The 22,405-nt window shown below is 40.5% G+C and overlaps 1 protein-coding gene across 3 annotated transcripts in view; it reads right to left on the reverse strand.

Annotated features, from left to right (window-relative positions):
* Positions 1-1,411: 1,411 nt before the first annotated feature.
* TGFB2 (transforming growth factor beta 2) overlaps positions 1,412-22,405 on the reverse strand; it is an 81,163-nt gene continuing 60,169 nt past the window's right edge. For 2 of the 3 annotated variants that reach the window (XM_068541811.1, XM_068541809.1), the window contains 5 exons: positions 8,877-9,009; positions 8,643-8,753; positions 6,932-7,109; positions 5,410-5,563; positions 1,412-2,354 (listed from right to left, as the gene is read on the reverse strand). In XM_068541811.1, the coding sequence (XP_068397912.1) occupies positions 2,196-2,354; positions 5,410-5,563; positions 6,932-7,109; positions 8,643-8,753; positions 8,877-9,009 (735 nt within the window). In that variant the 3' untranslated portion in view covers positions 1,412-2,195. The remainder of the gene's footprint in view (positions 2,355-5,409; positions 5,564-6,931; positions 7,110-8,642; positions 8,754-8,876; positions 9,010-22,405) is intronic. The other variant, XM_068541812.1, reaches the window with a different exon arrangement.

Here is a 22,405-nt window from a genome sequence, read left to right on the forward strand (position 1 = left end):
AAAAAAAAAAATCAACACACTCCAATCTGGGATTGGGTTACATCCAACCCAAGGGTTGTTTGGTATTGTGGCATCCTATCTCTTGCTTTTCCAGTTTTCAAACAAATCCAATTTGTCATTTTAATAATGGTCAGGAAATTCCAAAAAAGAAGAACACTATATCAAACAAACAACTTCACTCTGGATTCACACGTCATTGTGCTGCTCTTCAGGTAAAACTGCAAATATTCCATTGACTTACTATTAATTGTTATCCTAAAGCTAAATAAGAGACAACTGACAGACTGACATATCCTACAACCCCTGACATAAGGTTACCTCCTCTGCAAAAATGTGGCAAATCATGTATTTCAGCAAGGTAAATTCTAACCTCTGATTTGATAACTCTCATTCAGAGGAAAGAAAGGATTTTTTGATCATGGGAGAATTTGCCTAGCGCCTTTTCAACCTTCAAAGAACATCTATAAAAACCTTAACTTCAGTGAAATAAACTAAATGACTTAGGTTGACCTGGGCTTTTTTTCTTCCTTAAAAAAAAAAAAAAATCAACTAAAATGTAAATCTTTCCATTTCTCCCTGAACACTAAAAGGTCGATTAAAGAAAAGGCTGTTTCCTATGAACTGTCTGCTCTTTTATAACAGTAGAATTCCGTGAAAATACTGATTAAACCAAGTTAGAGAAACCTTTCTTAACCCAGTCACCAAGATTCTGAGTTCCAGTCAGATCCTTAAGCCCTTGCTAAAACTAAAACATTTCACCTCAATTATCTATGTATCTATAATCCCCAATTTCCCTAAAATAGAAGATTGTTAATGTCTGAATTGATTAGTAATGATGCTTAGAAAAGGAAGGAAAACTACGTCTTTTTATAAAAGAAAAAAAAAAGGACAAGTGGACTCAGGTAGCTTATGTCATAATAATGGACAATGCAAAAGCACAGGTGGAACAAATACTATCAAACATGTTATTTGTAGTGCAAGTCAAAATACAGGGGCTTTACTCAAAAGTACTGGCCAGATAAAGGAAACACACAATTCCGAACGATCATTAAAAAGCGCCCAAATTTAAGTCCAATCTAAATCAGAGTTGACATGATTACAGAACATTAAAAATATGGTAAAAATTTATACATTACACATAAAGTAGTTAATGTTTTGATTTCATCGTTTGCAAAAGAGATCTGCAGATGTGTTTCCAATTATACTGGCTTCTATACCCATCTATTGTAGTAATATAGGTATGGTTACATACACCGAAATGAAGGAAAAATCTAGAGCATAGCTATACAGCAATACTTTAAGGTCTGAAGTTTGACCAGTACATATCAAAACATTTCAACATTTCACTGGTTGACTAAACTGACAAAGAACCATTTACAATTAAAAAGGAAAAAAAAAAAATCTTACAGACTTATTCTGACCGAAAGTTTCCTTTATTAACAGGCTTTTCAGTTTTGAACCTTACAAGAAGCTTCCTCCGGCAGTTGGTAGAGAGCATGTGTTTTCAGGGTCTTATCTTCATGCAGACTTGCTCGGTCATATAATATGTCACTTGCATTTTTCATCCCGTTAATATGACCTCTCTTTTTTGCTGGCTCGTTTGAGTTCAAGCTCCTTAAGCCATCCATGAGTTTCTGGCAAAGTATTTGGTCTCCACTTTATACACCTGTTTTATTTTCCAAGGGCAATGAAATGTTCATTATATAGTAACACACAATAAATAACTCACTGTTAACTCTAAGAGTAAGAATGGGAAGGATGCCTATTGCATAGCAATACAGAAAAATCAAGTGAGGCGTGGGATAAAAACGTATGTACAGCAACTCCACTTAACGGGATTTTCCTGTTTTTTTTTTTTTCTTTCACATAATTAACACTAACAAATTCTTCCAGTGTTTATTTTTTTTTCTCAAGAAAAAAAGGTTTTGCTTCTTGTCTCTCTCACTTACAGAGTAGGTTAAATATAGAATAAAGCCTTCAACATTTTTTTTGTTTGTTTCAGATGCCAGTTTTAACAAACAGAACACAAACTTCCGAAGTGTTTGAACTAGTACCGCTTTTTCAAATTTTTTTTAAACACTGATGAAGCAAGGCTCTCTCGTGTTTTCCTGTTACAAACATTGCCTTTGTCACCATCGTCATCATCACCATCATCATCACTGTGTGATTATCGTCTTGTCACTTTTCCAAGAATCTTAGCTGCATTTGCAAGACTTTACGATCATATTAGAAAGCTGTTCAATCTTGGGTGTTTTGCCGATGTAGTAGAGAATGGTGAGTGGTTCTAAATCCTGGGACACGCAGCAAGGGGAAGCAGATGCTTCTGGATTTATGGTATTATATAAGCTGAGAACCTGAAAGGACACAGGAGAAGAAAGAAAACATAGGAAAAGACCAAAAACACCAGGCAATTATTTTTTAATAGAACAATCGCACATGGTTATCTTATCAGTCACAGCACTGAGTAGGCAATTTAGATTATTTGGGGCTTACACTTTCCTTTACTTATTCTCCAATTATAGTCAAATGGGTAGGCGTCCTGAGGAATCCCTGAATTCACCATTTTCCTACAGAATCCTTTTCTCATACATTGTAAACAAATAATTCTGTAAAAGTCAGATTAGGCAAAATTGCTCATTCAACAGATTTTCCAGTTTTTCCAAGGAGTCTTTACTTTGATCACTGCTTTGCTGCCCATACTTCCCAGGCCCTCAGAAAACTTGGTCCAAATACCAAACTTGGTATTTCGCCTTGTGTCTACACTTCTTTGTAACTGAAGTTGTTTCGTGAGTAGTTTCAATACCCACCTAGATGAAGAGTTCCCTTGAGGTCAGGGACTCTACACACCTCTTTTTTTCAACCTTATAGCCCTAGTGAGTCTTCTCTGGACAAAACCAAAACAAGACTCACATGCTAGGTGAAGAAATGAATACATGGATAAACAGGAGAATAACATTTTTTATTAAAACTCTCATCAGAGCTTTAATCTACCCTTAGGTAGAGCAAAAGACACCTGTCTGCAGTGTGAAATCTTCCTAGGCTAAGTGTCTTCTCAGTCCAATTTAATGTCACCTAAATTTTCATTTAAAATAAAAAAAGATCAAAGTCTTTTCATTTTTCATTGCTTCGTAATAAGAACGACCTCGGAAGTAATCTATATTCTTAATTATTCACTTTGTTACATTTTTCTTAAAATAATAATAATAATCAACCCTCCATTTAGCTTTCCAGGTGGTAAATGGTAGTGGCTAAGTTGGAGGAGTGAATAGGCAGTCTTAGAATGAAAAGAAAGTTCTATGGTTAGTGCTATACCTTTAACCCCATCCTATATCAAAGGGGTATGTGACTTCTACCAACGGAAGCATGGAACTTCCCCAGTGATGATAAAGAGACATTTCCAAGGATGCCATTAATGTGTTAATCAAACGGCGAGTGACCTTTTCCTCGAGATTCACTGCAATGTTTTCAGCCTAAGACAGAAGATCTGTTCAGCACAGCAACACTGACTACTTTATTAAGCTACCTCTGGCTTTTTGGGTAACTGTCCAAACCACATATTTGTGATCATGACAGTGATTCTTCCTCTCTCCTTGAAAAACAAGCATGGTCTCAGCCTTCACACACTCCCTCTGTGTATCAGGGAGGAGAATTAAGTCTCTACTTGGCAACTGGGTCTTGCCCACATTACAGCTACTGTTGCCACAGCCCAGCTGAAGCAGCCTGGCCAGAGAGCTCAGACCAAGGGACAGGCATGAGCAAGCTTCCCTCACGTGGCCAAGCACGTGGTCAGCCCAGAGAGCCCGAATCTCCAGGGGTGTCCGGAAAACAGCTGAAGGAAGGGGAGGCGTATTTGTCAATTGAAAGTGTAGCATATGTAAGCGTTTATCAATAAACAGACTTCACGTTCCACCAACACAAGATTTTTTCAGCTGAATTCAAGAGGAATTTTAGAATACAGATTATCTAAAATAATTGATATCCCCCAAACTCTTGAGTTCAGCTGAACGCATTATGTGACCTTTTTGGCAGGAGATTCATTTTCCTATCCTGCAGTGAAGGCAATTTTTCTAATGTTTCTTTAATAAGGAGATTTACAGAGGCATAACCGCGATGTGTAGTCACATTTCAGGAATTAAACTCTACGACGAAGTGAACGAAGGCCTGGTTATAAAACAAGGAGGCCTGCGTTCCAAGCTCTGGTTTGTCACCAGCTGTTTGCTCTTGGGCAAGTCATCTACTTGATCTAGACTTCAATTTCTTTAAAAAAATGAAGGGTTTGAAGAAGAGAGCCTATTATTTTTTTGTATTTTATTTTATTATTATTTCATTTTATTCTATATTTTTATTGAAGCATAGTTGATTTACAATGTTGTGTTAGTTTCAGGTGTACAGCAAAGTGATTCAGTTATGTGTGTGTGTGTGTATGTATATATATATATATTCTTTTTCAGATTCTTTTCCCTTATATGTTGTTACAAAATATTGAGTATAGTTCTCTGTGCTATACAGTAGGTCCTTGTTGTTTATTTATTTTATACATAGTACTACAGGATGGGACAAGATAACTTATGAAGTCCTTTCCATCTCTAAAAATCCTACATGACTAGGCACCAGGAAGAAGCATTTGGACAAATATCATTATTACATAGAAAAAGTCTTTGCTAATCTGGGCTGGGAACCCATGGCATCCAATCTAGGACCTGCCTTCTGAATTAGCCTTCATTCCTCATTGAAGTAACTTAACAAAATATTCAGATTCTCATTTACTTTGGGTTATATTCAAAAAGACTGGGAGATACTGATTTTCAAATCACTGTTCCATATATCATCTTTATGTTCTTCATGTCCACTCTCGAGTTGGACATTATTATTTCAAAAATAATTTTTAATACAGACATTCCTTTTTACTGATAAGAAAACTGAGGTTCGGAGAAGTTAAATGATTTTATAACTGCCATACACTAGTGAATCACTCTGCCAAAGCATCTACTGAAGTCCTCTATGTCTTATATGACAGTCCCTGATGGAGGTGATAACGGATCCTTTTTTTAGCTGGAGACCTGGGTCCCTGCACATCTTAACAGCACATGACACTGAGTGATATATTGATCCTACCTATTTATGCTTACAGCTGTTAAGAATATAAAACAAAGGAAAAATTAAACTGTCCTCAAGTTGCTTGTAATCTAATTGGGAAGGCCAGACCTACTGTCCAAACTCATCAGTGTTACTTTCTGAGTTCACCTACAGCTTACATTTTTTTCTCATCATTCCAAAGGGTGTCTCCAGCACCCATTTACGTGTGATGACAAAAGGGCACCAGGCTATTTAGAATTCATGTGGAAATACTATCAGCAGGTAAATATTAGCAGCCCAAGAATAGAAGAGACAAGTGAGGCCCGTACTTACCCTACTGTGCTGAGTGTCTGAGCTCCACAGATACGGGCACGCTCCAGCACAGAAGTTGGCATTGTACCCTTTAGGCTCATGTATCCATTTCCACCCAAGATCCCTCTTGAAATCAATGTAAAGTGGGCGTAGGCAACAATTATCCTGCACATTTCTGATAAAAGAAAAAGCAATGGAGATTTTAAAGCTGATTTCACCCCAATCCCCCCGCCCCTCATCCCAAACCAGGAAAATGACTCGTTCATTTATTCAACAAATACGTATGAGCAAATACCACGGGCCAGGTTTTAATGGCTGAACTGCAATCTCAAGACACTGTCATGATGAGGTGTGATGGTGATTCGCTGGACTCCCTTGCGAGTTCTATGCCCCAACTCGTTTATCTGGGACGTCAAAAATCAAACCCTTCCCTTGAATGATGAGATATAAGCAGAGATATGGCAGATGGAGACCAAGCCCCTTCCAACCTACAGTGCACAGTTTTGCCATCCAGCCTCTATTGCCTTTTCAAATGCAAAATGGATGAAGTACAATAGCTATTTACAGAGAACAATCTAAGGCACTTTCCTTTGAGAAGAAATCCTTTCTTTCATTTCCTGTTCCTGGATCTAGGAATGAACCAGGGATCAAGAAACACGGAGTCTTGCTTAGAGCAACCATTGGATCTGGCAACCAAAAAACACCCTTTTTCTTGTGAACTCAGACACTTTGAGCACTCTATCGGTGAGGACCCCTCACCACCCCACAGCTCCTACCATGCTTGCTAAGAAACCACAGAAAAGGGGAACTCCCCGGTGGTCCAGTGGTTAGGACTCCGCGCTCCCAATGCAGGGGGCACGGGTTCAATCCCTGGTCAGGGAACTAAGATCCCCGCAAGCCACTAAGGCCCTCGCAAGCTGCACTTGTGGCACGGCCAAAAGAAAAAAGAAAAAGAAAAAAAATACAGAAGAACATTCACACTTTCCCTCCATGAATTCATGTGGAAATGGGAGATACATTTCTGTTACCCTCCCTTCTCATATTCTCTAGTAAAAGACACGACAAATAGCATCCTTCTTCTGTCTCTCTCACCACTATTACTGTGAAGAAGGTTTGAGCATGGGTACCTTGCAGGGAGAGTGAAGGCTTCTACAGGTGGTGAGTCTCCCCAGTTAGGAACCCCCATCCTGCACCTCAAAGAAACCTAACTTTGCTCTGGGGAGCAGACAGCTCCTTTTCTTCTTCAGCCTCAAAGTGCTTCGGAGGGATCTGGGGAAAAAGTTCAGGGGGCTAGTTTTCTCCCTTCACAGTAGATTCATTGCTAAAGAACTGATGAATACAGCATAGAAATAACTGTTTAAACCTCCGGAAAGGATGATGTTACGAAATACTATGGCTCTACTTTTCTAGTCCTGGTTTTACTCAATGAGTTGCAGTTCAAGTTCATTTTTAGTAAAAAAAAAAAAAAAAAAAGGGGGGGGCATAGGCAGTACAAAAGTTAAACAAACACAGTTACTTTTTGTTTTCTTTTTATTTCCTTTACCTAAAGCAATAGGCTGCATCCAAAGCACGCTTCTTCCGCCGGTTGGACTGTTGTGACTCAAGTCTGTAGGAGGGTAACAACATTAGCAGGAGATGTGGGGTCTTCCCACTGTTTTTTTTCCTAGTGGACTTTATTGTTTTCTGATCACCACTGGTATATGTGGAGGTGCCATCAATACCTTGAAAAAATGCATTCGGGTAATAAACATTTAGCTTCACCTTCATCAAATAGAATCAGCCATATCTTTTTTTTTTTTTCCTTTGTCTATTGTCACAAATAGCAGTGATGACCACATAGCAGCAGCAGCTGGCTCACTCCCCGCAGCAATGGATAGGACTAGTGCAGGTGACAAGGAACACGGCTAAACGGGGCTCTTGTCAGAAGGCAGTTCCGTGTCCAAGGCAGGGCCTGTTGGTTACGAAAGTCACTACAGAAGAAGTCTTTGACCTCTGGTCCAAGGGCAATCTTGACTGTTTGTTTTAGTCAGTCCTCAGTGTAGGCTGTGCTCAACCCCTCAACGACTGATGACATGGCCATAGGACGTGTCACCCGCTGGTCCCCTCTCTTCCTAGGACTGCTCAAGTCAAAGACTTCCCTGATGAACCTAAACTGACACTTACACTGAACTGCAGTGAACGAGGTTCAAGTGAAACAGAAGTCACCCACCCTTACCTAATGCTATTTTGGGAAGCTGTGAAGAAAGGGTTTTTTCATTGATTTTATGACATCCTCCACGCCTTCCTGATTCCATCTGAGGTGGAGAGACTCGAGCTCCCCAAAGCGCACTCAGGAGACTGCCAGCTTAAGCATTTAATCTCCATACTCTCGAGAATCATGACTAGGTTAGAGACTGAAATAAATCTCTAGGCCGCTGGGAGGATTCTTCCATGAGCAAGGCCCACTGGAGCCTTCTGCCAATGGATGGAGGTCCCAGGTGGGGTGAGTTAGGAAAGGGCCATTAGCTCCCTAACCTGGTGGTGTGGAGCCAGTGCTGCACCCGCAATTGGTCCAGACTCCCCCCTCAACTGTCGTCCTCCAACGACTTGTTATCTAACGTAAGACATGACTTGAACCCTTGGCATCTCCTCATCCTCTTTGACTTTTGGCTAATTCACTAAAAGGTGAGCAACACTAGGGGGGCAACTAAAACCTTGTTATGTGTTTATAAACTATTGTGAAAGTCTGATAAGGAAGCCACTTGGACTATTGGGCACCAGCTAGAAGAGGGGGTGTGTTCTGGTACAGGTCAGGTTAGTTACAGAGGCTGTGGTGGGAGAGGACGTCCTCTGTGAGATAGAGTGGTGGCTTCCCGACGACGTTGGGTTTGGGGGGGATAATCAATGGATGTCCTTGAATGCATGTGATCTTCTTCTTCTATAATATTAGCATAGATGAAATGTTGGTTTGCTCAAGTGAAGAATAAAGGGCTTAACAGGCTATTTAAGAGTCTGGAAGGTTGGTAAGTCTGTCAGTTAGTACTGCCAAGTCATCACGGGGCATCAAGCAGCGTAAACTGGGAAGGAATCCCTTTCTTCCAATCCTTTCTGCCTTCATATATCTTTCCCCAACCATATCTTTGCCCAAACAAATGAAACTCCCCGGGCCTCACCCAGCAATCTCATTTTCACATGCAGACTGACCTCATCCCCCCAGGAGATTATCAACAGAGACCCTTCCCTCCCCCCACCTCATACGCCCAAGTTTCAGTTACCTGCAAATCGCGCTTCTAGTTCTTCACTTTTGTTGGGGATGATGTAATTATTCGATGGTACAAAGGTGCAGCAGGGACAGTGTAAACTTATTTTAAATCCCAGATTCCTGTCTGGAAAACATTAAGTCAAGGAGGTCATTTGTCTATGCATCTACTACCCCTCAATCTGCAATCGACTTGCAATAACTTAGGATCACTGAACATCGAAGGAGGAGAACAGAGGGCGGTGGTCACCTTTATGGTGGAGCCATTCGTGAACAGCATCAGTGACATCGAAGGAGAGCCATTCGCCTTCCGCTCTGGTTTTCACGACTTTGCTGTCGATGTAGCGCTGGGTTGGAGATGTTAAATCTTTGGATTTGAGAATCTAGAGGAGGAAAGGGCAAGTGAAAAAAGCTCAGCTGGCATACTGACAGCATGACTAAGCTCAAACCATTAACAGTACTCCAGTTCATTATCTAAATTTAGTCCCACTCCAGTCCCTCCATGTACTGTCATCTCACTAGCATGTCCACATGCGTAAAAACATAACACCAGGCCATTTGCCATGAAAAACAGAGCTACTAAATCAGCTGTGTGTTATGATAAAGGTGACAGGAACCATAAAGCCAAGTGTCTCGAAGAAAGTGACAGTAATTATTTTCCTCTGCTGACATAAGCTTTGCAAGATTTCAGCCATAAATTCTACGCTATTAAGTTAACGGTTTTGTTGTCCTGCTTCCCTGCTTATTTCATTTGGGGAGCTGGGATGTGGGGAGGGGCTGGAGGATGGGTCCAGGTCAGAGGATCCAGGCTCACCCTCAGAAGGCTCTGAATTATAAATCTTCTTCTAATAGAGAGAGAAAGGTCCTAACCTTGGTTCCTAGATCCACCGCCATTAAAATATGCGGCACGCCTCAGCTTTTGAGGTAGGTTTCTAGCTGGGATTTTTACCCTCCCTGTGACTTGTTTTGATTTATAAAGATATTCCATATCCCACAGACGAAGAACAAATTTGGGCAAGAGCAGTCTGGCACAGTGTGGAGGGAGAGTTTGAAAGGAAATCAGCCTGAACGCTGAGAATTTAGACGGATGCATTTATTTCAAATAAGTTAAGAGTAACTGCAGTATGTTCTTAGGTTTCTATAGGAAGTGACCATTTTAGGTTGTTTTTTTTTTTTTTTTAATTCTGTCTGTCTTTAAATGATACTGTTTTATGAACCCGTCAAACCACGACCCTAAGTCTCCAAGAACTATATTAAATCCCTACCCAAACCTGTATCCTGCCTTTCCTCAGTACTTACGGGCTCAAGCCCTGTTGTTTTATACTTCCTTTCCTGAGATTGAGTCTAACCGTTCTGTGGTCATTTCATATATACATGTTTGGTCTCTCCAACAAGTTCATAAACTCTCCCAAGGCAGGGATCATGTCTTCAATTTGATATCATTTCAAAGCACAGCACTCGATTTAATCAATGTCTATTAAATGACTACCTGCGTATCTAGAAGACTGATTTATTCTCCTTTAAACCTTGTAAAAAAAAAAAACAGCATAATCTTCCTGCTGATTTTACAACGCACTTTCCTTCCATGTGTGCACATCATTTGTTTCAAGTAGTTTGACAACAAATCCTTCCTGGAACATCTGGCATTATAGTGGACTCTTTTTTTTTTTTTTTCTTCTGGATTGAGTAAGTATAGAAAAGGGGGAAAAAAAGTCATACAATTGGACTTCAGGTGCCCTCATGAATTTTAGACCAACCCTACCCTACAAACCTGCCCCTAAGGTCCAGCAAAGCCCACGAGGGAAGACAGTCTAGAGGCAATCATGATGCTACCATAGGCAAGAGATGCCCTTTGTGAATCAATGCCTTAAGGGCTGGGCACATGAGCTCTGAGCTTGGAGCATACTATTGCATTTAATTTAGTCCTGAAAACCTTCTTGTCAGGCAGATGAAGGAAAGTGAGACTCAGAGAGGTTAAGTAACTTGTCCAAAGCTTCACAGTGAATGAGTGATTTAAAGCAACCCCAGGTCATTTTTCCTCCTTCAATGCTGGATTTTTGAAGACCAAAAGAGTTGTGGGAGTCAGGGCTGGATTATGGTCCACCCCACCCCTGCACAGATGCCAGAGAACACTCAACGATAGAGGCAAACATTTCTAATAAGCTTATAGTAAATGTTGGTACAAGGTGAAAATATCCCACGTGGAACACATACACAGTTAATGTTGATAAAAACCTATAATTTTCCAGATATAACCTAACAGTGGTCAATCCTCTGGAAATGAAACCTTGCCTTGAAAACACTCCTAGTTGGGTAACTAAGACACCCCTTTATCCAATTCAGAATAAACAGTAAAATTCACCTAACACAGGATAACAATGGTGAAACAATAGTTGAGAAGAAGTTTCAGGCATTTCCATCTGCCTCGTTGGCTAAAGACTAGTAACATTCCCCAAACTCACTTTTCTGTCTTTAAATTTCTTCCCCTAGATGACTTTCTATAATGATGCATTATTTCATAATGCTTTGTGTGTTTATTTGCTTTGCTCCCAATTAGCATGGTGTATATCTTATTCATCTTCATATCCCTAACATACAGACACACTGTCTAGAATGAAACATTGCTTTCATTGTTGAATTAATTACATATGATAAATATATATCTATATCATATATCAAATATCTACAATATCTATGAGATACATGTGTATATATCTCATATCTTAAGACACCATATATACACACATGCCTATATACATGTATGTATACACATGTATGTGTATACACCATCTCACTAAAAACAAAGAACTTTATTTTTAAAGTCGTGACCACATTGACCAAGTGGGCAGAAAAAAACACACACTGGCAAATCTATGGAAATTTTTCATCTCATACAGAAGAAGTAAATCTAGATTATCTGGCTTTAAAAGCAGATGAAGGGGGAGCAAAGAGATTCTGAATTTTTTTTCTTTTTAAATCTCCTTAGAAGTTAAGTGCTTCCTCAGCCACAGAACACTGGTAGGTTCTGACACTGGACAACTTCATAGTCTCACACCGGTGAAAGGTCCTCCATATCTTTTTACTAGCTCAAGAACAGGCCAGTTGAAACCACCCAAGAAAGATAGCTAGTGAGCTACATAATTCTGAAACAGAGAAGTGACTTTGGTCTTGTGGGTTTGTTGTCTTGAACTTTATGGCCAAGTAGTTCTTAAACCCACTTGTTGCAATTTAACTCCATTCTTTCTTATCCAGCCCTCAGTGGAAACAGGAAACAGCTGCTTTCCATCACTCATAGAATATCCCTCATATTCTTGGAGACTGTTATTAAGTCCCCCTCAGCATGCTCAGTCTCCCTCTCTAAGCTAAATAAACCCAGTTCCTTTAGCCCATATTTAGAGGGGCAATTTCCCAAACCTTTAATCATTTGGGTCGCCAACAAGGATGGACGCTGCTGTATAAAAGTTCTCCTCCTACAGCTTGGTGATTTCATTTCGGAACTGGCTAGAAAACCTTCTAATCACATCCCAAAGTCTTGAATCTTAACCTGAAAGGTATTGTCTTTCTAAGAATAGGCACGATCTCCCTATTCTTTGTTTATCTTCCATTTATCACCCACGCCAAGTGAAGCTGTAAGGGAAGGAAATTAACCTACGGCTCTTATCGATTAGAACTTTCTTAAATCCAAGAGTTGATACAAAAATGACCACCTTGGTCAACTTCCCATTCTATTTTAGCCTTTGCTGTGTGCCTTTCTCCAGTCTCCCAACAACAAGTGTATTGAATGTTAACAGTCCTGGATGTGCAGCTGTTTTGTTTTGTTTTTTTCTAGAGCCACAGTCATTTCTAAATTCCTTTATACATCTTATCATGACAAAGGTAATTTAATTGAATGGTAAAAGCTCTCTTAACTGGCCTCCATTTGACTGGACAGATTAAGCAATATTCTCCATTTGTTCTGTAATAGGTATTGGCTGATGCCCTTAGCACCCTGGGGTTTATTGCCAGAAAGCTACTCTCTAGTATGTTCCAAGGACTTCTGGTCTTAGCAGTTGAGTTGCATGCTTAGCAAGTATCAATTGTATATGTTTCTAAACCTGTTTATGATAGTTGGACTTGATATTGTATTTTTTTGACCACGCAGCATGCGGGATCTTAGTTCCCCTACCAGGGATCGGACCCGCGCCCCCCGCATTGGAAGTGCGGAGTCTTAACCACTGGACCACCAGGGAATCCATGATATTGTAATTATACAAGTTAATTAGATGGTCTAGAAACTGATGAAATATAGGACCAAATGTGAAGAGAGCTGTTGCTTCTGTGAGAACCAAGCTGAATGCCTTAGAAAGTCTTCATAAAGACAAATTGCTTAAAAAAAATTTTTTTTTGAAAAACTGTTTGGTGGGTCCTCAAAAAAGGTAAACATGAAATTACCATATGATCTAGCAATTCTACTGCTAGGTATATACCCAAAAGAATTGAAAATAGGGACTCAAACAGATACTTGTACACCAATGTTCATAGCAGCATTAATCACAATAGCTGAATGATGAAAACAATCCAAGTATCCATCAACAGATATATGGATAAACGAAATGGAGTATATACATACAATAGAATATTATGCAGCCATGAAAAGTAATGAAATGCTGACATATTACAGCATGGATGAATCTTGAAAACTTTATGCCAAGTAAAATAAGCCTGACACAAAAGGACAAATATTGTACGATTTCACTTATATGAGATAACTAGAATAGGCAAATTCATGAAGGTATAAAGTAGAATTAGAGGTTCCCAGGGGTTGGGGGTAGTGGGAATGGGGAGTTATTTTTTTTATGGGCACAGAGTTTCCGTTTAGGATAATGAAAAATTTCTGGAAATGGATAGCAGTGATGGTTGTACAACACTATAAATTTACTTGATGCCTCTGAATAGTATACTTTAAAAAATGGTTAAGGTAAATTTTATGTTATGTATATTTTACCACAATATATTTTCTTTTCTAATTTTAGATGTGGGAGAGACAACTATCAAAGAAGGAAATAATATGTTAAAAATCTAGAAGGATCCTGCACTCGGCTTGCTTAGCAATTGTCCTGAAACGTCTCTCTCTTCTTCAAAGAAACTAAAAACTAGAAAGTATTGATGATGTACTATGGATGTGGTTTAGGCAAAAAATAAGACATGGATTGGCAATAGGCAGAGCCACAGTCAATGAAAAGTCCTCGGTATTTTATAAAAAACTCAGCATTTAAATTGTGTTTGTGTGTGTGTGTTGTACACATATATACACATACATATGTTTTAAATTAAAATATAAAGTTTGCCCCCCAACTCATGTTTTTATAATTCCCTGCTTTAACTGACTTTTTTGTCTTTAAATAACAGAACAACAACTGTTCCTGATTGAATTAGAAGAGAGCTTCTAATATATTAAAAATGAGATTTAGCTGTCTCTTGCTTAGCTACCACCCACAGCCATGCTTGAATGGTACCTTCATTACGTTATTGATATATACACATTATCTGTAATATGTGTAAAATACCCACATATCGCCTTTGGCAAAGCTCTCAGTTCTTCCCTGAATTACAAAACTCCCTACACAAAAGGATCCATTCATCTCTCTGCCACTGGAAACCAGCCAGTCAGGGAGTGGAGAGAGGCAAAAGTCACTGATGTTACCCAATAGTTTAGGGCCAAAAGGAAGAAAAAAAAAAAAAGAAACAGAACTCTAGATGCAAAATTATAGCCAGAGGAGAGCTTAGTCTTAAAGGAATAATGCTATAAATCAACTCAGGATTTGGCTCAGACCTCGTGAAAGACACCTCTTCCATTCCTATGAGACATCGCAAAAAGGTATAAGAAAGCATTGGGGATTCGATTTTACTTTCCATATTCAGACATCAACAGATCTACAGAAGGACCCAGGGGCCCATTCAACCAGACTTCTAATGGAAAGAGAAATTTAACAATAGGGCTGGAGAGAAAAACTGACACCAGGTTAACAAGTGTGGACCCATCTTGTTCCTTTTAAATGTTTTTAATGTACTTAATGTTTAAATATATTTCAGTGTTTAAAATGTTTGCAGTGGTGTGCACGGAGTGATGAGGAAATGCTGAATTAAACGTTCACTCTGCTGGCTCTGAGCACCATTCTCTTAGATCTGCCTCATCTCACGCACTAATGTCCGTGTCATGAAACACTGGTGTCAGAGAGGCCCTTAGGGGCCGTCTCTCCAACCCAAAACAATTCATCCTCTAACATCTCTGGCTTTATCTGAAGACCTCTCACGACAGTGAACTTGCTACTTGTTGAGAAAGATCATCCCACTTTGGGCCAACTGGTAGGTTGAAATTTTTCTTTATCTTGGATTTAAACTTTCCATCAACTCGTCTTAGTTAATAATAGTACCATTGCCTCATCTTCATACAATGATGTTAGCTTTTCAAAAATGTGAAACATTTTCACATTTTTCAGTCTTCACAAAACCTTGTGAGGTAGACATCCTAGCCCTTATTATCTGAATACTACAACAGGAGGAGAAGAAGCCTGAAGGACTTACCTGGGTTACCAAAGCCCTGTAGGAAATGCCTGGAAACATCTTGCCCTGTTCATACCAGTTGAGGGGGCTTTTGAACATTGTACGTATTTTGCTCTCTGGAACAAGATGAAAAATTCTCTTTCTTCTCTATGTCAGCCCCCCATCACAGGAGATGGCTTCCCCCAACTTCTTCCTTCAAGACAAGGTTTGTGGTGCTTTCCACCCTTGTCAAGCCCCTTTTCAATGTCCCTCTTAAAATCAGTTCCTCAACAAATTCCAGGTACAGTCTAGCGGAATATGGCGAATACACAGAATATGCCAAATGGGGAGGGGGGAGCCTCATGCTTCCCTTGTTCTGGTCACTATTTTTAATGCAAACTATTTATTTTTGGCAGGAGCCACATCACACCATTGATTCCAAACTTTTTGTAAAATAAAACCTTTGTTCTTACACAAATCATTAAATCAGATTTTCCACCCCAAGTCCTTTCTTGGGAAGGACATGAAATAAAGACAAAGAAATGAAGGAAGGCAAAGAGAGAAAGAAGGTTGGTTTTTCTAACCAGTGGTTCTCCAACTTTAGCCTGCATTAGACACATCTGGAGGGCTTACTGAAACATCTATAGAGTTTCTGATTTAATAGGGGTGAGGCTGGGGCCCAAGAATTTGCATTTCTAACATGTTCCTAGGTGGTGCACAAGCTGCTGGTCCAAGGGCCACTCGGAGAACTACTGTTCTAGTCTATATTGACGCAATTCATTTTTGAACCTAAATGGAAATTCCACATATATCTCCATTAACTTTGAACTTCTTATCTGAGCTGGGTTTTTAGCATTTTAGAATCTCTCTGAACCTTGTTTGCTCTTCAACATCTAAACTATCCTCGTCATAGTACCAGCCACTGTGCATGCAATGTCTTCATCAGCTTGACGATAACAGTATTAAACTGTATAGAGCCAAAGCCATAACCTGGTGCTGTATCCATAGTTACTTCTTTTCTGGTTGGCCTTGTTTTCTTTAATCAACACCCTGTCTTGTGTTGTATACAGCAGAACAAAGTAGAACTTCACTAGTGTATGTAAGGTGTGAGGCCCAGTTTAAGCCAGAATCCTGCCCATCTTTGCCAATTCATTCCATACCCTCTGTGGTTCCTCAGGTTTCTTTGAAGAACCCATGGCGCTTGCCAAGTGCCTTTGGAAATCATTAGTGTAGGGAAAAGGCTCATAGGCTGTGAAGTCAGGCAAACATAAACCATCACTTCCTTAGTATGATAATCTCTAGGTCCATCCATGTTGCTGCAAATGGCATTATTTCATTCTTTTTTATGGCTGAGTAGTATTCCATTGTGTATATGTACCACATCTTCTTTATCCATTCATCTGTCAGTGTTAACTTAGGTTGCTTCCGTGTCTTGGCTATTGTAAATAGTGCCGCTATGAACGCTGAGGTGCATGTATCTTTTCCAATTAGAGTTTTCTCCATATATATGCCCAGGAGTGGGATTGCAGGATCATATGGTAGCTCTATTTTCAGTTTTTTAAGGAACCTCCATACTATTCTCCATAGTGGCTGTACCAATTTACATTCCCACCAACAGTGTAGGAGGGTTCCCTTTTCTCTACACCCTCTCCAGCATTTGTTATTTGTAGACTTCTTAATGATGGCCATTCTGACTGCTGTGAGGTGATACCTCACTGTAGTTCTGATTTGCATTTCTCTAATAATTAGGGGTGTTGAGCATCTTTGCATGTGCACACGCCTGTCTTCTTAGGACACTGACCATATAGGATTAGAGGCCTACCTTACTTCATGGTGTAACCTCATGTTAATTTAACTAATTACATCTGCAACGAGCCTGTTTCCAAATAAGGTCACGTTATGGGATGCTGAAGGTCAGGACATCCACATATCTTTTTTGAAAGGACACAATTCAACCTATAACAGTAGGTGTTCACGCATTTCTGTGGGTTGTGTATGTTCTGATGCTTGATCTGACGGGGAAGTTCTTCAAAGCAAAAAACACTCCTTTCTTGTTCTTCCACAGAGTTTTTTCCACCGTAGTTTACACAGTCCATCCTTGGTAAATTCTTATTGACTAACAGACTTCATTAGAAAGACATATATGATCAAGTGACATACAAGCCCCTGAACAATCAGTCATTTATAGTGATAGAAACTACTTCTCAGAATTTTACACATACACATGGACATACACCTCACAGAGACTTCATAGATAAACAGACAGACAGACATCTATATCTGTATATCCATATCTGTATCTATCTATCTATGATGACAAAGAATCACCTGACAATGTAAACAATTTTAGACATATTTTACCCTTTCTACTTAACATATTTTGTTTTGGGAATGAAAATGATGAGAAAAAGCAAGAAAGTAGAATTTCCAAGTACTAGAAAGTGGGGTCTTAGAATCAGAACTGGGTAAACAGCTTCTCTTCCACTGAGGCATAAACATAGCCCTTTGTCCCTGTTTAATTGCAGCCTCCTTGAACAGCGCTGGGTCACCTTGGGCGTGTCTAACAAACTGACACACTGCATGATTATCCTTCGGAAAGTGGCCTAACAGACCCAGCTCTTATCCTACTTCTCCCATCACCACGTCCTGTAATTGCCGCTTGTAATTGTGGCTCCTTTGTGACTGCATCCCTCTAAGAGGTCTTAAGGAATGCATACTTCACAAGAGCTTCACAAGAGCCTGCATAGCACACACCTATGGAATACACATCAGCTTCAAAAGAAAGACTCACGTTAAAAATACAGTCTCTTTGGAGCTGAGATATCTACATTATTATGTCCCGATATTAACTCTTTCTCGTTACAGTACAATGTAATGCACATTGGTATGTTTCTGTATTACACAGATCCATGTGCAGTAAAAGTATGGCATACAGAGGTCTTTAATGACCTTTATGGAAATGACACCACCAAGCTACATGCACACGCTTACACACATACACACACACAAACACATATACACACACATACATACACACATACACACATCCTCACACACACACACACACACAGGAAAGCCTCTCCTCTGTGATGAAAACACCTCATAATTCCCTATTTTTTCCTTCACCTTTTTCATTCTCCACACACGGGCCTCTGTGCTGACTGCACATGTGCATAAACAAGCAAATGCATCTCTACGGGTCTGAGGGATGAAGGAGTCCTTTGTGTAAACGGAAGTCTCTGTGATGCTGCAGCTCGATCTCATTCACAAGAGCATGAGATATAAATCACACAGCAGAGAAGACGATTCAGCCAGACACAAGTCACATCCGCACAGGCAAGGAAAGAGGCATGTGCCATACAACAGTCAATGATGGAATCTGATGAGAAATGAAGTCAAGACCACAGGTCAAGTCAGTCCTTGGGACCAAACCACACAGCTCAGTCCTAAGGATGTTAATAATTACCCAGTTGTTTCCTACCACGGGGGGAATGAGTGTCCCCAACAAAACTTCAAGCTGCCATATCTTCTGATTTTCTCATTTGATATCCCCTTCCAATTCTGCTCTGACTAAACACAGACACACACATACTTTGGGAACACACTTCCACCCCCCCTTTTCCTTCTTCCTGGCTCCCAACAACCCATATGACCTGTACTGTAATTCAAGTCCCTGCTTACCTTCAGCTGAGCCCTTTAATTTAGAGGGTGTGATTCTAAAGCAATGAGTCTAAAAAAATAAAGAGCGTGGTTTTTCTACCGTGTTTACGGGTTATCCAAGAGTATCAGTTTCATTACTGTATTATATATATATATGTATTTTTCCTACATGGTTATTATTCACTTAACCAGAAGTAGCTCTGACTAAGTAACAGAAAATGGGTAGCTATCAACATTTCTTTCTTCATTAATAGCTACAGAGGTATCTTTAAAACAAATCTAGCAGAATTTCCAAATCCAAATAATTGATGTGTCTCAAGAGTCCCCTGATGATGGTACACGCTTCTTTCCACAAAGTTCCTTGTACTTAACTCTTTTTAAAACATTTTTATTGGAGTATAGTTGATTTATAATGTTGTGTTAGTTGCAGGTGTACAACAAAGTGATGCAGTCATAAATATATATAATCCTTGTACTTAAATCTTATTTTGAAATGTTTCTTCAATGTATTCAAAGACATTTATTGAACATCATCTATGCACCAGGTGCTGTTCTGGGAGATTATCTCTAGAGGTGGAGACAAGACCATAAACAAGATGAAGATGGAGAAGATCAAGTATAGCATGTGACAAGAGTATGGAGGAGAAACGTGGAGAACAGGGACGGGAACCGTTGGGAAGAGGGACCCTGAGATGTCGGATGTCAGGTTGGCTAGGAAGGTCTCTGAGCAGGTGACATTCGAGGAAAGATCTGAAGGAATGAAGAGAGGGAGGCTTCTGGAGAATGGCGAAGAGCACCGCAGGCAGAGGGAATAGCAGCCGCAGGCTTTAGGAGGGGGTGAGCCCAGGGTGAGGAACAGCAAAGAGGCCAGGATGGGGGAGCCCCCTGAGCGGGGGAAGTCACGGCTGCGGGGGGCGAGTGAGCAATAGGCCAGGGAAAGCCTCAGAAGGCACAAGAAGGCCTTCAGCTCCTACGCGGAGTGAGGTAAGAAGCCACGACGGGGCTCTGACCAGGGGATTTGGATCGGACCAACCTCTCGGCAGAGATCGCCCTCACTGCTGTGTTGCAAACAGCCTCGAAGGTGGCCAGGGTGCAAACAGCGAGACGAGGCCACTGCAAAAGCCCAAGCACGAGACAAGAACCCCTGGGACCAGGGTAGTAGCAGCAGAGATGTGAGAAGTGGTTGGATTTCGGCTCCATCTTTTAAAAACTGCCATTAAATAGGAAAATCAACTTAATTACTTTTTATGTTCCTCTTATTTAGAACTTTGGCAGTTTTAAAAAACCAATAGTACCTTTCAAAAAAAATCCAGATTTGTCCCCGTTGGAGGAATTCTCAATTATGTATTTGTAGGCTGTGAACACAGTTCTAGAACCCAAAGTTCCCCCAAAATATTCTGATTACTGTTGCTATCAGGAAATAAACACATATCCTCCCTTGGAACAACTTTTGCCCTGGTGGAGTTATAGAAAAGTCGACAGACATTTACGAGATGGAAATAAAACTATTGAAATCAATCCAGGAAGCAGGTATCAAGCCTAATCGTGTGGTGGTGAGGCAGGGAGAGGTAGTTATGGGGCCGGGGATGAGGTAAAAAGACATCCCCACTGGGGTCAGTCACTCTGTAATGGTTTCTTCAAAAAGAAAAGCAAGACACATCACAGCCTCCAACTCATCACAGCTGCCCTTGGAGTTTTTATAAAGCAAACACCCAGAATGCTAACACCATAGCTCTTCCCATAATCCTGCTCTGCTCCACTGATGCCCGGAAATGGGTCAGATGACACCTCATCCAATCAGAGATGAATGGCATCATCCAACCAGAGGCGACTGACATCATCATGGAGTAGTTTTACAACCACAAACCCACTCTAGGGGAAGTATAAACCATGTTCTAGATGACCAGCAAAACCCTGGTGAAAATAATCCACTCCTGACGCAGCCAACGTGCCAGACACTTTACAGCTGTGTTCTCCTCACAGCAACTCATTAGACAAGAACTGTCAACCTCCAGTGGATGAAGAAAATCTGAGGCTCAGAGAGATGAGTGACTTGTAAGACCAGAAAGCTACTAAATAAAAAAGGTGAAAGGTGAACCCAGGGCTGACCGGCTGCAATGTTCCTCTTGTTTCCTCCCCAGAGCTACTCACCAGCAATTGAATGAGACCACCACACACAGAGTGAGTTGAAAATATTATCTAAGGAAGTCCTGAAGCTAACTTCTGGGGCAGCCACTGCAAACCCAGGACCCACAGCACTAGGGGCTAAGGTGAGTTTTCATTACTAAGAGATTTGGAGCAGATCGTAAATTTAAGAGATTGTTTCTGATAAAAGTTCAAAGTCAATGCTTTGGGAACAATAATAATAATAATAATAGTAACCATTGAGTCGACTAATATTGTGCTAGGAGTTTCCATGCATTCTCTCCATGTCTTACAAAATGCTTGCCAAGTAGGTGCTTTTATCCACATTTTACTGATACAGAAATCATCTCGGTGATGTGACTTCCTCAGACTCCCCAAGGGGGAAAGCCACACCTGGAACTCACACTAGCCCAACTCCAAAGCCTGGGCTCCTCCTACCAGTAGGGCAAAGCAGTCAACAGCATGGCCTTTGGGGCCAGACTGCCTGCGTTAGAATCCTGGCTCTGCCTCTTCCAAGCTGTGTAGCCTGGGCAAGTTTCTCAACCTCTCTGTGCCTCAGTTTCCTCATTTGTAAAATGAAGATAATAGTAACCACCTCATAAGGTTATTATAAGGATTAAATGAATCAATCTTTATAACGCACTTAAAATAGTGCCCAGCAGACAGTAAGCACGGCATGGGTTAGCGATAATTCTCAACACGGTTACTGAGCCACACTACACAAAAGAACAGAGAATTATTAGTTTCTGTTGCACGATTATCAACATTTCTTTGAATACAGTGGGGAAGGACTACTGTTCACACCATTGCTGGGGTCCTCTCTGCTCACAGGGTTCATAGGCTTCGGGTAACGTCATAACCTAATGCAAATGATAACCATCCAATTTCCTTACGAGGCAAGCATGTCATTCGATCAGTTTGCAAAAACCTGAGATATTAATAGCCTTGTACAAACAAAGTGTTTATTATACCTCACGGCTTTTTTAAAGTGGGTTACTATACCTCGTGTGTCTCCAACGTGGCGCCAGAGTTAGGATCAGTATTAAGGGGATTGTACGTTGTAAAATTCTGGACAACAGGAGCACAGTATAAATTTTTTTTTTCAGTAGCACTTTTTGCAAGTCAAATTTAACAGACAGTCGGGTTTCTTGGCTGACCTCTTTATATTTTACACACCCTTGGGCAATATGAGAAATGAAAGCTGAACTCTGTGTGTGTGCACGCGTGCGCGTGTACAATGGCACATATACGCATGTGCATGCGCGTCTGTTTGGGATTAGGAAAAGGTTAATCTTCATTAACCCCACTAGTGCTGTGGTCCTTGCAATGACAGGAACCTCACCCTTCATTTTGCAGCTTTAGAGTCCCTTAAAAAGCAGGCCAGGGCTTCCCTGGTGGTGTAGTGGTTAAGAATCCGCCTGCCAATGCAGGGGACACAGGTTCGAGCCCTGG

Source organism: Eschrichtius robustus, chromosome 3, assembly GCF_028021215.1.
Source record: "Eschrichtius robustus isolate mEscRob2 chromosome 3, mEscRob2.pri, whole genome shotgun sequence".
In the NCBI taxonomy this organism is placed as follows: Eukaryota; Metazoa; Chordata; class Mammalia; order Artiodactyla; family Eschrichtiidae; genus Eschrichtius; species Eschrichtius robustus.